The 16,634-nt window shown below is 37.3% G+C and overlaps 1 protein-coding gene across 2 annotated transcripts in view; it reads right to left on the reverse strand.

Moving 5' to 3' along the window:
- LOC121062939 (complement C4-like) overlaps nucleotides 1-16,634 on the reverse strand; it is a 58,438-nt gene that overhangs the window by 34,381 nt on the left and 7,423 nt on the right. Inside the window, exons 2-11 of one of the 2 annotated variants that reach the window (XM_040543254.1) lie at nucleotides 12,946-12,952; nucleotides 12,332-12,414; nucleotides 9,356-9,548; nucleotides 8,165-8,348; nucleotides 7,332-7,402; nucleotides 6,870-6,955; nucleotides 6,174-6,256; nucleotides 5,076-5,163; nucleotides 360-465; nucleotides 61-184 (exon numbers count right to left, since the gene is read on the reverse strand). In XM_040543254.1, coding sequence (XP_040399188.1) covers nucleotides 61-184; nucleotides 360-465; nucleotides 5,076-5,163; nucleotides 6,174-6,256; nucleotides 6,870-6,955; nucleotides 7,332-7,402; nucleotides 8,165-8,348; nucleotides 9,356-9,548; nucleotides 12,332-12,396 — 1,000 coding nt within the window. In that variant the 5' untranslated portion in view covers nucleotides 12,397-12,414; nucleotides 12,946-12,952. The remainder of the gene's footprint in view (nucleotides 1-60; nucleotides 185-359; nucleotides 466-5,075; nucleotides 5,164-6,173; nucleotides 6,257-6,869; nucleotides 6,956-7,331; nucleotides 7,403-8,164; nucleotides 8,349-9,355; nucleotides 9,549-12,331; nucleotides 12,415-12,945; nucleotides 12,953-16,634) is intronic. The other variant, XM_040543253.1, reaches the window with a different exon arrangement.

Here is a 16,634-nt window from a genome sequence, read left to right on the forward strand (position 1 = left end):
CCCAGAGAAAGATCGATGTAAATATTATGGGCTGGATCAGCCAAGGCATCGTATACTTACTTGCAGTTTCTACAGCAGTAACAGCAATGTATAAATGAAACCCTTCTAGAGTAGAAATACTCCTATTTAATTTTTCTTCCAAAAGTGGTGTATTTAAAGTAACTCTTCCTTTTCCATTTTGAATCTAAAACAGAAGTGGAAAAAAAAGTGACAGCCCTTGATGGTTTGTTGCCATTAGCACAAATTTGTTGCTCATAGCATGACTATGGTAATACAGGGATCTATATTTCAGTGATTTCTGACAATACTCAGCTCACCTGGGGTAAATCTGAATAATTCCACTGAACTCCAGTACTTACTGATAGCTGTTGTTCCAGGCCTGGAAGAAAGACTTTATTCTCAGTTTCATCTATTATTCCAAATCGCACGTACGCAGCTCCTTGAATTCCTTTTCCATAAGAGTGCCTTTGGACGGAAGAAAAGAAGGGAGATGAATCAATAAATTGATAAAAAGCAAGCATAAATCAGACTAAACATTTTATGCTGCAATAAAATAGGGATATTTGTAGGTATTTTGTCTGTAACTAATAGCTTGTAAATGAAAAATAGTCCCACCCACTGATTATGAAGACATTTGTAAAAAATCCACATACAAAGCAGTGATTTCACATGCAGACAAATATATGGAGTAAACCACATTGGCAGAATCACATCTGGAGACATCATCTGACAAAATTTATGCTGCAGTAATTTAAACATTTTATTTTGTTTTATTTTAAAAATTAAGAAAAACTTTAGTTGTGCAGATATGTGAGGTCTCTTGAAACTTGTCCCCTTCACAGACAGCAAGGGAGGCATCTATTTAATTTGGAAGAAGAGCTAATTCCTATTACATAACTCATGAGCAGAGCAATTATATCAGGGACCAATGTGAAGTGTTTGTACCTCTGAAGACTTCCAGAGTCAGATCTCACCTTCTGAAGTTTTCATATCTGCACTAGGCAAAGTAGACACCTGCCACCCCATGCATCTTCTATACATTTAGGCGGTGTAGCACAGAGACCCCTTTTAAGTGAACTATTTACCAGATATGCATCTGGTCAGAACACTCCCGAGCTCTCCCTACAGGTGATGGAGAGACAGAACAGGGCACATTATTGGACCTGGCAGGCTCCTTTCCCAAGGAAACCCTGGCAGATGGCATCCTCCTGCAGCACAGCTGTACTGTGCCTGTACTCACGCCACAGAAACACAGAATGGTTTCAGTAAGGGACCCGTAATGATCACCTAGTCCAGACCCCAGTGGTGTTGTCTCTTGCTTGTGGAAATCCTGCTTCTTTTCAGTTCTATAATGGATTATTTTTGTTCAAATGGTGACTCTTTCAAACTGGCTTGATCAGCAGCACTGATCTATACCAGTGCTAAAATTCAAAACTGAAATTTCTCAGAGGTCTATGAGGCAATTGTTATGAAAACTGCTTAAAATGAAAGAACTAGCAACCGAGGGAAACAACAATCAATGTATAAAATAACTGTTCATTACATGCATGGCCAGTTCAGAGAAGTTCAGTTATCAGGAATTCTATCTGTTGATTTTGATGAAAGTCAAGCAAGCCTGTTTAACCCCACTAGGACCTCTTCCAAAAAATAAATAAATAAATAAATAACAGCAAGCAATTATTCAACCTCATTTTTCCTCTTAAACATTATAGTAATGTGGAGTGAAGCATATATGACGGAATTGTTCTGTCTGTAAACTCAAAATTGAGTGCTGCAATAGCATAAAGAGAAAAGTTTAGAAAGGATCAAAATATTAAAGCCAGTTATCACTGATATTATCAGGTAATCATGATTAAAGTAAATAATTATTCAATAGAATGAAACAAAGAAATAAAGGTGAGAAAGAGAAGAGCAATGAAGGTGATGAAGGGACTAGAAAACAAGAGTTGTGTGAGGTGGCTGAGGGATTTGAGATTACTTAGTCTTTAGAAGAGGAGGCCATGGGGAGACACCATTGCTCTCTGAAAGGAGGTTGTAGTGAGGAGGTCTCTTATTTCAGGTGACATGTGATAGGATGTGAGGAAACTGTTTGAGATTGTGCCAGGGGAGGTTTAGGTTGGATATCAGGAAGAATTTCTTCATGAAGAGAGTGGTTGAACATTGGGAATGGCTGCCCAGGGTGGTGGTGGAGACCCTATCCCTGGAGATATTTGGGATATGTGTGGACGTGGCACCTTGCTCCATGCTGACCCCTGAACAGCTCCTGGGTGTTATCTGGGGAGCGCTCCATGGCTGAGGCCAGGCCTGTGCCAAGCACTGGCCAAAGGGCCAGTAGCCAAGCTCCAGGGCTTGGGAACCTTCCCTGGGATAGTTCCACTGACTGCGCAAGTGCTTCAAAGGTGTCATGTTCAAGTACAACCAAAGCCCCTGATGTATGAGAATAATTCCTCGTATAAGAGGAACACCTACGAAATAATAACTCAAAAGATATTAAATAATGTTTGAGTATAATAATTTGTTCACTGCTCTCGAATTGGAGGGTTTTCTGATGTCAAAGGCAAGATGAAACAGACTTGGTGTCAGGAGTGATGATATTTAAGCCATGTGACACTCCCATAGTTTAATGTTAATATTTAATGCCTATCTAACTAAAGGCTTCTTTAAGCAAAGTTACTTGAAAAGTCAGTTGCTGTCAGTGCTTGACAAAGTCACAAACTTTAGCTGTGTAGATGAGGCTTTTTGACTGTAATTTGTATACTATATTAGAAATTTTAATACCTGGATCTTTCCTCCTTTCTGTATTGACTATCTCCTCCTTGCCAATCCCATCAAAAAATGAGATGATGCAAATTACTTCCCAACAGTGACTTATCAGGAGCATATTCTTAAACTGTTAAATTATATGTATGTTTGCAAAAAACAACACTCCAAGGGGCTTTGCCTAATAAGCTTAATGAAATACCTTGATACAATGAAAAAAAAAGTTCTGTAGTAGTAAATTACCAGAACCTAAACTCACTGTCAAAACATATCCCAACATTAATTGTTATAAGTAGTTATTTTTGTATTATGCAGCAAAAAATTGCAAACCATTAATAATCAAAATATTAAAAGTAAATAGATACATTTTTTATGGTTTAAAAAATAGGTACTGAGTATTTAATAAATTTTACACTGTTCATTTTCCTGTGTCTTGGGTACCATTGCTATGCATAAAATTTGCCTGCTCTTTAACACTAGAAAAATTTAACAATATAAACTATAAAAATTTAGTGTGATCCCGTTTTTGTTTTAGTTTTAAAGAATGTTAGGGAACATGATTAATCTCAAAAAGCCAGGAGGTGCTCATATTTTTAAAAGAGGTGTTTTTAGTGAAGATCTGGGGTTACTAACTGATAGATACTGTGTGTTCAACTCTCTTCTCACACATCAAAATTGTCCTGAAATATGACTAAGCTTTTGTCTAAATAGGGAGAAATAAGCAGGATAATTATTTCATTGTTACTAAGATAATGCAGAGTACCCTATTTCAAGATCTATATTGATATATATTGCATCATATATATACATATCCTCAAAACCAAAGAGAATAAAAAGGTGAGCAGAAGCAGTAAAATGGTCCTTGCTTCTTTGAAACTGAAGATTCCTCCCAACTATGAAAGAAAACCAGCTGCCTCTGCTCCTTCCACACAATTTATTCCTCTTCCAAAATAAAAACATTGTACCAGGCCCTAATTTAATCACCACAGAGACAGCAAGGCATTAATTCAAAATTCTAACTTTTCACATAGAAAGTCTAGAACATTATAAAATGTGCACTTCTGTTTATGTGCAGTATTTTTTTGCTTTTCCCTATTTTTTTGTTTATTGTTTTTCATTATGGAAATTTATATGCTCTTTCATCAAAATAATACCATCTTCATACCATGATTTTTTTTTGCACTAACTGAATCTTTAAGACGGATCTTTCTTATGTCTTCCTTAAATCAGATTTATATCTGAATTAATGCAACACTCAGTCACTTCACTTAAATGTCTTGGATCTCAGTCTTACAAATCTCATATAAGTAAATTTTACCGAAGTCATTAACTCTGTTTGCATGAGTGGTGATTTCAGTGAATAGGAAATACTTTGTTGAACCTCCAGAGAAAGGTTTGATTTCTCTTTCCATCTTTCCAACCTGGAAATTGGCCAATATGTTTATAGTGATTTTGGATTTCAGCTGAGTGGTAAATAAGGCAAGAACATTCTCCTCACAGGCAGTGATTTAGTACTTCCACTCCTAAAAATCTTGAAAATTCTTCAGCCAAGAAGTGTTGATTTTTGTTTGTGAGGCTTAATATAGTTTATGAGCCACTGTTAGGTCATACAGCAAATTTAGATTTAGGTTTGTTGGTGTGGGATCAAAAATGCCAGAGCCACAAGATCAGGCATAGTTTATTCTCCATTCTCCATAGAGCCCAGCCTCATGGTATGGCCAGTCTGAGAGCTTTGTAGCCATGTCCAACACAGATTAGTGTTGCACTATGGTGCATTAATGCACACATCCATAGTGACCTAGAAGCATTTCTGTATGAAATCATTATTCTCAAATAAGCACTGGTTTATTATTTCCAAACTTCACTGGGCTTTTTGGAAATTTCATACCCCCAAATTTTCACATCCAAACTTTAATCCATCTCTGTTTGAATTGCATTAAATAGCAACATATGAGGTTTTAGATTGTTTCTAAATGTTTAAACCAAAAAGTATAAAGGAAAACAGCCTATCAGTTTGTCTATAATCTTTTATAGCAACACAAAGGAGAATTCTAAACCATCATCCTTTTTCTAAAAGTATAAAGCATTCAGAAAATCTTTTTCCATTTTAGGTCACCACCACTTGGACCCATGTAGTATTTTACACTGATGCCTCAAATGTCAGTAGAGAGGAAACAGAGAGTATGCAAGACTAAAGTCAGATTCAAGGAAAGCCTGAACGTGGTTAACTGTTAATGATGAAGAGAGGAGGAAGCAGCGAAGTTCATTATCTACTTATTTGCATCCTAAAATGACATCTATTTGAGCACACTTACTTTGCCTCAATATCAAATATAAAGTTCGCATTCCAGATGGAGTAGTATGGCTGAAGTGGGATGAGTTTGACTTCAAAAGATGGAAGCTCTGCATGAAAAAAAAGACAACAAAATGTCATGGCATGTGCATTTGAAACATATCATAAACTCCTGGCATGTTGCAATACCCCCTGAGAGGATGGAGCTGCCTTTTGGTTTGGATCAGTGTTCTGAAACAAATCTCCTGATCACTTTCCCCTACTCTTATTTGCTTCACCTTGTGAAGCAGTCTTGGAGCACAAAAAAAATAAATAAATAAAAAAAAAGAATGAATCCCATGACAATAAGCCAGAAAACACTAATTTTCTGATCTTATCATCTGATCCTGTATATAGGTATTTATAGGGGATGTAGTAGGATCCACTACTCTGTTACTAGTTACCTACTAGGTACCCACTAGCTAAAGCAAAAGCATAGATTTGTTAAAGTGACATTTTCTTAAAGTCCTGGGGTTTGTTTCTCTTTGTGTGTTTTAAAAGAAAAAAACATACTAAAATTTTCAAGAAAGCATAATTTCAGCACACATATCATTTATTCCTTCAAACTGTTGAATTTCTACATTTTTATTCTTTTACACTATGTCCTTGTTTTTCCTTACAGAAAGATTTTCTGAATATGGGGACAACTCAAATCAACTTCTAAACTGCATTTCACTGTGAGAAAATGGCTAGATTTTTTTTTCATTCTAGTCTTTAATGAAAATCTTAGCCAGCATTTGAATGGTTTTAATAGCTCATCTCATTTTTCTTTTTTTTTTTTCTGCAGTAGGAGAGCCCTTCCAGAAAATACGGTTTGTGACAAATGTTAAGGTTGCTAAGTTTGTATAAAAATGAAATGTGTTTGTTTTGTTTTTTTGTTTGTTAGTTTTTCCAAATGTAAGTGTAAGACAATACAAAAGCAGAATTCTCCTTCTGTAAATCAGACATAGCCATGAGGAACTGAACACACTGTGAATCATGTCCTTAGTACCTAACTACAGCCAGGTTTTTTCACTGCAGTATATCTTGTAACCAATAGCGATGGCCTCATATATCTAATCCAAATTAAATATTCTCTTACCATATTTTTTAACTTCAAATTCAGCCGAAACATTGGACATTTCATAACTATGAAACCAGGCTTTGATTTTCCAGCTTCCAGGCCTAAAGTTCCGATTTAGCAGAAAAGAGTTAATTAAGATTCCTCAGATATTTTATGATTTTAATATATCTAAATTATTGCTAAATACTACTATTTTCATTTCTTTTATCTGTTCCCAAACCAATTTATTAATGGATTTTTTTTTGCTTGAAGGAACCAGCAATGCACTGCCAAAAGTCCTAAGTAGCACTCCAACAGACATCATGAGGAACTGCAAGACAGCATATTTGCTAACTGCATGTAACATGCACTGACTCTGAAAATCCCACGGAAATAGAGATCTCACCATGTATTTCCTATAGTTTATCTTCATTGTGACGTCAAAATTAGGCTAGCATGCAAAAACACGTTGAATATTAAGTAAAAGCTTAAGTCCGTTTCAAATCAGAGGTATTACACTTCACAAACTAAGCTCTTACAGAAGCGTTCTCATGAGTGTAGTCATACGATGGGTGCAAATAGTTAAGCAGTTTGCTAAATTGTTCCTTAGCAGGATAAAGGTTGCTAACCATAGTGTATTAACATTAAAGCCAAGATAAAGTGCCTAAAGGCAGCCTGTAGAAACAGTCATTTGGACATGTGAACTGCTTTAATGAACAAGGCATAGTAACGTACTCGGCAATGTCAGGTATTTCAAAAATTTCACTGAACACTGTCTTTATTTTCCGTTCTGACTTTTTAACCACCATTCCTTTTGAATTCTGTTGAGAGAGAGGAAACAAGCAAACATAAGCCAGGTGCCAAGCAAGAAGCTCAAGTTCCTGTACTGGTCCTAAGGAAGACATGCTCTATTTATTTCCTTACCTTAGTTTTCATGCTTTACACCTCCCTCCATGCACTGACATTGGCCAAAAATTAGTAGCTATGTACCACAATATATACATATTGATGAGATGAGATGAGATGAGATGAGATGAGATGAGATGAGATGAGATGAGACGAGATGAGATGAGATGAGATGAGAGAAAATATAGTTTTATATATATACAGCTTTACTGTTGGACCTTTTGTGGAAGCCCTTCATAGTGCCTGTGCTGAATAAGCATTTATTAAAAGTAATTGTTTTTGTTTACTCACTAGTACAGCAATTGTAACTGTGTCTTCTGCTGGCCTCATAGCATTGTCCAGAATGAAGATCCTGTATTTTACTGTTTAATAGAAGAAAAAAAAAAAGCGTTCACATTTTTTTTCTAGATAGCAATTATTATAAGTTCTTACATGAGTCCTGAATTTAGCAGGACTTCTTTTCAAGAAGAGAAATGTGACTTTTTTTTTTTTTTTTAAGATTACATTCTTCCATATTCTTACAAGTTATATGATTGAACAAGTACCTTTTTGAAGCAACTTCTGAAAAATACGCAGGGAGTTTCACTCCCCCCCCCCCCCCCCCATTGTATTCCTTCTGCAGTCAAGGACTACAACCACAACCACAATTTTTCTTTTACCTCTCTCTTTTGTTATTTAATTAAATTAAGTAACAAAACCATTGTGGTCTTAAAGTGCAAAGGATGCTTAGTGCTGGCATTGCAAACAGGAGGAATAGTTTCTTGGAAGGTCCTAGCAATTTATTTTGTTTTCAGAAAGAAAGTCATTACTATGCTTTCTGAGCAAGAAGGGGATTATTTTTTTTTATTTTATTTATTTCTCCCAATGGAAGGAGAGAAAGACTTTCTGACTCCTGTGTCATCTCCATGATGGTTGCTGTGATGCGCACTTGATGTGCACTTCAGACCCTGCAGAAGCCCTGGATGCAGAGTACAAGTCTAGAGTGGTGTTGTGCTATTCACAGAGATAGCTGGGGTTAAAATCAAGGATTTACATTAACTAGAATCAAGTCATTTTTACTTTTTAAAATCATGCCCTTGTAACATCTATATTCAACATCTGAAGTGCAACATTTTTATGTTAACCTTTGGAATTTGGTGTGTATATAGGCTTGTCTGTCTGAATGAAAATGTAGCCTTTCTTGGATGACAGGAGGATGCGGATGTTTTGAACAGCCTCCTTATAAAGGTCCCTGCTTTCGGTGACAAGCAGAATATACGGCCTTTTACTCTTCTTGAACACATCCTGCTGCAGAAATTCTGGCTTGACCTGAAGATAACAAAAAGAAGAACCCCACAGAATCAGACATGAACCTGGTAACCTTGGAGCCACACAGCTGGGGGCCAAAACTACCCAAAGGGCTTAAACCATTTCATTAGCACCATTCAACAGAAGATACTCAAGTCTTTCTTTGACATTTTCTTTGTAAGTTGAAATGCTATTCTTCCATTCTGTGCCATAGAAATAATCATTTTTATTGTTCAATGTCAATAACTCAAGCTCAATTACTTTTCTTTAGTCTACATGCATTTCAAATTTCAGTTACCATACCATTTGGTAGCTGCACCCTCTAATCCTTCTTTGCTAAAATCTTGTCCATGAGATCAGAACTTTAACTCACGCAAGATTCTAAACATCTTGTTCAAAAGGAACCTGATTTGACACCTCAGCTTTTAGCTTTGGTAGCAATCAGAGATAAACCAAGTCTTGCTGTGTGCTGTTTTCCAATCAAATAGCCCAAACCAGTACTCCTGAATTAAATGCTGCTGGACTTCACACAATCATGTCAGCAGCAAATGATGTAAAGCAGGGTGTAAAGTTGTATTAAACAACTTATAAGTTTTTCAAGCTTTCCCCTCTTTTGTAGGATGGCCAAGAAAATAAGGCCAAGAATACAGTCCCAGGAATTAAACTGCTACACTCCCCCAAAAAAAACAAACAAAAATATATCTATAAAAGAATGACAAAACAATTAAATGTTTTAAAATTAAATTTCATTACTGATCTGCAGTGATGAAAAGGCACTTCATAACCAAGTGACAAAACCTTGGGCTTAGTGGCTGGGCAGAGAACACCCACCATCACCACTGAAATTATTTTAGGCATTGTTTTATTAGCTGATTGGGTGAACTGGGTGTTGCTGTCACTGGTATTGATGTTTTGTCATTTCTCCCTAGGGATCAGTGTAGTGTCTGTTCCAACATATTGCTAGCTGGAGCAGATTAAGCAATTTATATCACCAGGTGATTAAAGCATCACTATGATGGCAGACTTACCATCAGTTTTTTCATCTCTTGGTAGTTATTCCCTTGGTTAAGGTTAAAGATGATCCTCTCTGATAGAAGCTGATTTTTCATCTCATCTTTGAAGTATGCGGTAACTTGCACAGGGCTCTTTGCTCCATGAACTTGAATGGTTATTGTCTCCTCTGTGCCCACGTGCACCACATTTGGGGCAGTGATGAGAAATCTAAAACAACATAGAAATACATTAACCAATATGATTCTGCATAGTACAATGACCAGCCAATGTGAATTTTAAAGAAAAAAGTGGACTTGTCAGTTCCACTGTCACAAAATAGCTGAGGTTGGAAGGGCCTTGTGGAGATCACGCAGCCCACTGCCTTTGCTAGTTAAGTATGTGTTAAAAGGCAGTTTCTCTCTGATTGATCCCCAAATTCTGAATCATCACATTTAAGCCCTACAAAACATCAACCCTTACAGACAGGTGAAAACCAGAACAAAACAACAACAAAACCACATTATTATGTCACAGGGACTGCCTATGCTATTCATAGCCTGGTTTAGATCATAGAACTTTTAGAGAAAATTCTACAAACTCAACTTTCTGAAGACAAAAAAACAGCCATGGATTAAGAGCCAATGCATATGAATAGATATTTATAAGTACATACTTGATATTATGAAATCACATATCTTCTTGTACTAGTAGCTACATTATGCCAGGTTATGCTTTAATATGTCGGGAGGTATCAATTTCATATAGAACTGTATGTATGGGATTTCAAGCAGCTGATCTTCCCTTAGATGATATAGTTTGTGAAAGGCTGGTAATGCAGGACCATGTAAGACCACAACCTTAACAAGACTAGGGAACAGGCTGAGATTTAGTTTTCTCTCTATTATTTCTCTCTTTCTTATCTCCATGGTATTTCTTAGTAATTATTTTCATGACCTTTAAAATGTAGATCATGACTCTTGACCTCTTTTTTTCAAGTATCCTTTACCCACAAAAATTAGACAACTATGGAAAGAGCTATGTATTAATGGTACTAATAGCACATACACGAAGAAGAGCTCTGGGCTCAGAAAGCCATTTTTTGACAATGATTATTTTGCAGAAGTTTTCTAAAAAGGTAAAAGGTAAATGGTTGTACCATAATCAGAATGGCTTGACTGAACTTTCTTTCCTTCTTATTTATTTATTTATTTATTTAATAATTTATTTTTACATTTTTTATTGACATTTCTTCTTTCTTAAGTTTACAAAATGAAAGTATATAACAAGGAGGGATTAAAGGTGATATGATTTTTTCAACAGAAACTAAAATTGCTTCCATATGATTAATGAAATGCATCACATAATCTAAATCTTCACGTAAACACAGGAAATTTGAGAAAGAAAAACACAGAGCAACCTTCAATAAACGTTAAAAGGTTTTGTCATTTTTACCTGTACATTTATGAAACTACTTTCTAATGTTTCCAGTTTACAATGACTAATGACACTTGTCTTTCAGTTACATCTATCCTCATGCAACACTTGATCCCAATCTTTATTGTTTTCAATTGTTTTCTCTAATTCATTAGTCAGGCAAGTTTGACATCTCTGTGCATTCAAATGCTTGAATGATGAGGGGAAAGTTTTCACTTTCATCTGTGTTCATTGTCGTTTCCCACAGACTGAGGGGGATTTGTTCTGAAAGTGCCACTATGCCACCCACTTAGAGTCTGTTGGCTCTAGCAAAAGGGGAGTGAACTTACACACAACACCTGTCTTCACACAGAGAAAAGAGAATGCAATGTTTGCTCACTGCAATAGCCCAAAGAAAATCAGGGATCTTCCAAAGGGTCCTTTTTTTTTTCTTTTTTTTTTTTTTTTCTTTTTGGCAATACGGTTAGTTATTTAAAAGTTTATCTATGTGATAGCTCAGACCGATATGGCCACTAGCCTACACTGCCTACAATCTCAGCTAGGCAGAGAAAAGCCAGCTCTGGTCTCGAAGCATCATGATGATATTTCCTGGCATGATGTTCACTTTCATATACCTAGATCATTCAACACCTTGTTTATCCCATACCCAATTACCTTGGAAAAAATTACCTTAGTCCCCGTTCCCACTAAGATTTTTTTACAGAAGACAAAGCCTACGCTTTAGTGAAGATGAAGCATGCATGCGGATACATCTCTAGCAATAGGTACCCTGACATAAAGTTTCTATGGGGCTGTAGTTTTCATGGTGATGTGGACATTGGAGGTCAATACCAGACTGCAGGCAGGAGTCTGCTCCTCAATAAAGCCACGCAGGAAGTGAAGCATTTGGGGCAGGAGATAACTTCAAGTGTGGTCTGGCATGGAAGGGGAGGAGGGCTTGTCCCATCTTCCCCAGACAGATCATCAAAGCTCTCCTCTAGCTATACTAAGTGTCTGAATCTACTTGATCCTGGTGGGAACACAGTAATAGAGTCTTCTTCTGTCCCTCTGATCTACGGACCAGTTTGAAGGACCCTTAACATGCTGTGCAGGTTTTCTCAGAGAGCTGCATCTATTTCCCCAGAACTAGAAGAACCAGTATCAACATATGTAAATCTACTATAATAAAGAATAAGTACAGAAAAGCCCCAAACCTCTCCCAGATATGAAACCTTTGATTTCTGCAACATATTAAATCAATTATAGAAAGGAGAGTGACTTTTTTTCCCCCCAAGACTTGCTGACCCAGTAAATGTCAGAAGCTAAAGATGAACAAGCAGCAATAACATCATGAACATCATACTTTGATAGGATGTCTTAAATTATTTGTTACTGGGAGCAAATCTTTCCTGTTAGAAAACAAAAACACTTTCAAGCTTCTTCCTTTTACAGATACAGGGTACCTATTTAAGGTTACACAAATTCTCAGTGTTCCAAGAAACACGCTTTTTAATTCTCTGCCAAGATCATGAGCATATCCTATTGTCTGTTTCAAGGAATTTGTTAGGAATGAAAAGTTAATAATAAAATGTACTTACGACGGTGCTTGCTTTGCATCGGATAACAGCAAACAAAAGCTCATCAAAAATACCAGCCTTTCCATTGGAAAACTCTATAACGTCTGAAAAATAAAAATACCAAAAAGCCACTGTTAATGTATCCTTTGTGTGCAGGTAGAAAGAAATGGCTGATGGCACACTGCACCTAAGAGCATTACCCATCTTGGTTATTTATTAATAACTTTCAAAGCTGTACAACCAATAATGACAGACATGTTGTGCAAGAACCAGATTTGATCAAAGCTAAATGAAAGAACAAACTGCAACTCTCGCATCGTGTCTCGTTTTTGCAAGCCTTGGATTGTTGTCTCCCAAACATAATCTTGTTGACTCGTGAAAATGGAAAAATGCCCATCTGATCTTCAGGCAGCTCACATCCCAGAAATGGTCACGTGGCTGCCCTCAAGGTCTGGGGTTAAACTGCACTTTAGTCTGCCAAATTTAAGCTGGTGTCTTTAGCTATTAGCAACCGAAACCTTAAGGCAGCACACCGCTATTTGTAAGGGGACCTCACCCTCACAGCAAGGTCTCAGTGTGTTGTGCTGTGAGGGTGAAAGGACCCCACCTCACCCCATCCCTCGCCTAGGAGAAACCCCTTGCCTTGCTGACATAAGCAGCTCCTCAATTCTACATTTTCCAGCAAGATATTTTACAAGACAAGGAGGCAGGGGAAGAGAAGAAGCTGTAAGGCATCAACAAGGCAGTTCACTATTTTACCCTGATTGTGCCACAAACATGATAGCTCCCTCTGCGACAAACATGGATGGATGGCAAGTGTGGTGGTCACAGAAAGTACCAGTGGCAGTAGCAACAAGAATATTTCTGGCTTCAAATTCAGGTCAGCAAAGGCTATGCCAAGACATTGAAATTTAGCCCATGCAAGGACTGACTTGAAAACAAAACAAAACAAAACAAACAACAACAACAACAAAAGACAATTTAGGACATAGACAATTTATGGTAACAGGTATCTACTTATGGTTTGAACAGGTAAAATTATTCCACTTTTGATTAATGCTTTGGTTCTTGAGACAAATTATGAGGTCAGTGCAAGAGCACAATGAGAATTGAAATTATATTAGTGGGTGGTAGGAATTGTCCTGCAGTTCAGCGGAGCGAGAATTATTATGCCCATCAATAATAAATATGTAAAATATCATGAAACAAAAAAGTAGAATTTAGCTTGTGAAAATGTGAATGATCATACTTTTATTATGGCTTATTTGTTACTTCCAGAGGTTTAAAATAATTATAAAACTGTTGATTCAGGGAGTTCTTCTGACCAAGCCCATCTAGGCTTCCCTTGTTGTCACTAGTGTCCCAAAGTGCTGCAGCAAAAAGGAGTCAGATGATCTCCATAAGACTCACTCTTGAAGAACAGAACATGCAGTAATTCAATAGTTAATAAACACAGTAAGGCAAATATAGGGCTCTCTCTGTCATCACAGAGAGCTAAGGCTGTGTGAGATCTTTGATGAGGAATAAAGGAGACTCTTTAATTCACTCAGCTGACTGCTCTAAAGGGACTCACTTCTCGTCACCATGCCAATCAATTTATACATAAAATACTGCTATGTTAGAAATGCTACCAGTTATCTCAAAATTTCTGACCATTTTCTAGGAGCCTCTGCTTGACTCTTGTTGGCAGGGCGGGACAATGCTCCAATTGTACATGGGCCTTAGCTGGGACAGCCAAATTTCGGTAGCATAGAAGTGATATCTGAACTAAGGAGCCACAGGAATGGTCTGCAGCCTTGGATTGTTCTCTGTATAAAATTAGGAAATGTGGAAATACTTGTTTTATAAGAGATGTTCACTGATGTTCTGTGATGCTGGAAAGACTGTTGGACAGAAACCTGTCTAAATGTTTGTTCCACATCTCTTTCGGTTTCTTTCTAGCAAAATGATGCCTTATTAGCCCCATTGCAATAACATTTGGTTGGATCAGCTGAATACTCTCCCAGTATTTAATATAGCAGAAAATTCAACCAGGCCAGCAAGTGATACACTTATGGCATTGGTAACTTCAGTAGGCTTAATTGAGCTATCTTGCAATGGAAAAATAAAATTAATGTTCCAGATAATAATAATAATAATAATAATAATAATAATAATAATAATAATAATAATAAAGACAGAAAACATTGATTAAGGTGAGCACCAATGAGGAACTGCCATCAGAGTCAGCAATCCTGAAGAAATTAGAGGAAATTGTAATTTTTTTCTGCGCCTTCAAAGTGAGTTCTCAAGTAGTCTTCATCCTCCTCTTCTGGCTTCTACTTCCACTCCTTTTAGCTGTCAGCCAGAAGGGAGAAGGTGAGTGTCCCCAGCGCCCAACTTTGTGCTCTATGGGAGATGTTCAGGACATCAGAAACAGGAACTGTCAAACCAGTTATTTTCACTTTGCTCTCCCTCCCCTCCCTCTCATTCCCACTGCAGTTATGCACTGACAAAACTGATTCAGTTGTAAGCCAAATATCACAACTTTCCTCAGGGCCTCTGGCCTCCCATACCCAAGCAGACTGGTAAAGAAGAGCAGAGATTTCCACCACAAAGACAGTCTGTGCTCAGGAGATGGCGGACGTTTTGGGGAAGATCTCTTGGGAACAGGGTTTCTGTTCTCCCCAGGGGGCAGAAGAGGCTTGTTAAGGTAGCAGCTGGCAAAATATGTACTTCTCACTACTGCATGAACAAAGGGACGATAATGGGTGAGGTTAGCTTAGAGCAGCAGTAGCTGTGGAGCATGGCAAGGCTGTTTTCAGAGACAGTTCCACTGCTTGGTCTACACAACTGCCATCCATGGTCAGGACTGATTCAACTACAGATCAGTCTCAGTTTATAAAATAGAACATGAAATGGGTATGAATGGGTTATTATTATTATGTTTTTGGCTCCAGAAATTAATGTTAATGTTATTGTTATTATTAATAAAAAAACCCAACATCCTCAATCTTAGTGACTTTTCCTTGAGAAACCCATAAGGATGTCTCCCAGTTGAAAAGACACCACTTTGCAGATGTTTGCAACATGAAGTCAAAGGAAAAGAAACTGCACTGTGGGGTCACACCAAAATCTCGCTGTTGTGCTTGTCTTTATCAGAGAAGGTTTCCTTTGTCTGGTCTGGCTTGCTTGTCAGGGGACTGAGGTCTGTTTATACAGCTATACAAATAGCTCTTTGGATTGGCAGCTGTTACGCTCTGCCACATATGAACTCACACTGAGACATTTTCATGGATCAATTTTTAAAGGGAACCTTGCAAAAGCTATTTATTTTGCTTTCACCTTTTTTTTTTTTTTTTTAATTGGATATGCACACATGCTTCTCTGTGAGGTATGACTCTTAATGTAGTTAGTAATTTGTTTGGTCCATAATATAAACTATATATATATAAATTATAACCTACTATAATTAAATAAGTATTTTCTCACTCTGTCTCATAAACACAGAAGAGCAAGTGTATACAGTCCCATAATTATTTATACAACTAGTCTTAAAATTCTTTATGCTTTATTTGTCCTTCTTGGGGTATGTATAAACAATCATTTCACTGCTTCTCTTGTACCACAAATTCTTCAGACTGACTAGGACTGTAATTTCTAATGTAACACAAAATAGTGCAGTCCAAAGCCATGCTAAAATATAACATAGTAAGATAAAATTAAACTCTCATTTGAAAGCCTCTAACACATGCTTATAAGAGAGACCACAGAAAACTCATCCTAAAATAATTATTCTGCCTGTCCTTTGTCTAAAGGCAAAGTCCTTTCATATTTACTCATCAGGTATGCTATTGATTCTCCTGCTGACCCAGAGTTCAGTCCAGCTGTCTGGGATTGAGATACGTACTTGAAGAAACTAGTCAACCTTAACTCAGGGAGACAGACTTGATTTATTCTGAATGTACGCTCTGTGTCCTTTCAGTAACTTCATCTGGAAAACCTTCATCTGTAGGTGCTCACCATGTTGTGAGCACCAGCAGTAGTTTTTGTTCTCTGGCTTGAAGTTCTTCCAAAAAAACTTTTCCCCCATTAATCTGCCTAAATGCTAACAAGACCAAACTCTTCTTTCAGTTTCCCCCGGCCTCTTTCACCTCTGCCTGGCAGGAAGGTACAAAGGACAACTTCACAGAGCACACTTCACAAACCAGTGCTGCAGTGATGCTCTCTTTGCTGCATTACAGAGAATTGTGACAAACACAGAAGGCAATATTTCACTCCTGACATTACAGAAAATTAGATGTTCAAATCCTTTTTCAACAGCAGACCATGAAGTGCGCGTCTA

Source organism: Cygnus olor, chromosome 1 (assembly GCF_009769625.2).
Source record: "Cygnus olor isolate bCygOlo1 chromosome 1, bCygOlo1.pri.v2, whole genome shotgun sequence".
Classification (NCBI taxonomy): domain Eukaryota; kingdom Metazoa; phylum Chordata; class Aves; order Anseriformes; family Anatidae; genus Cygnus; species Cygnus olor.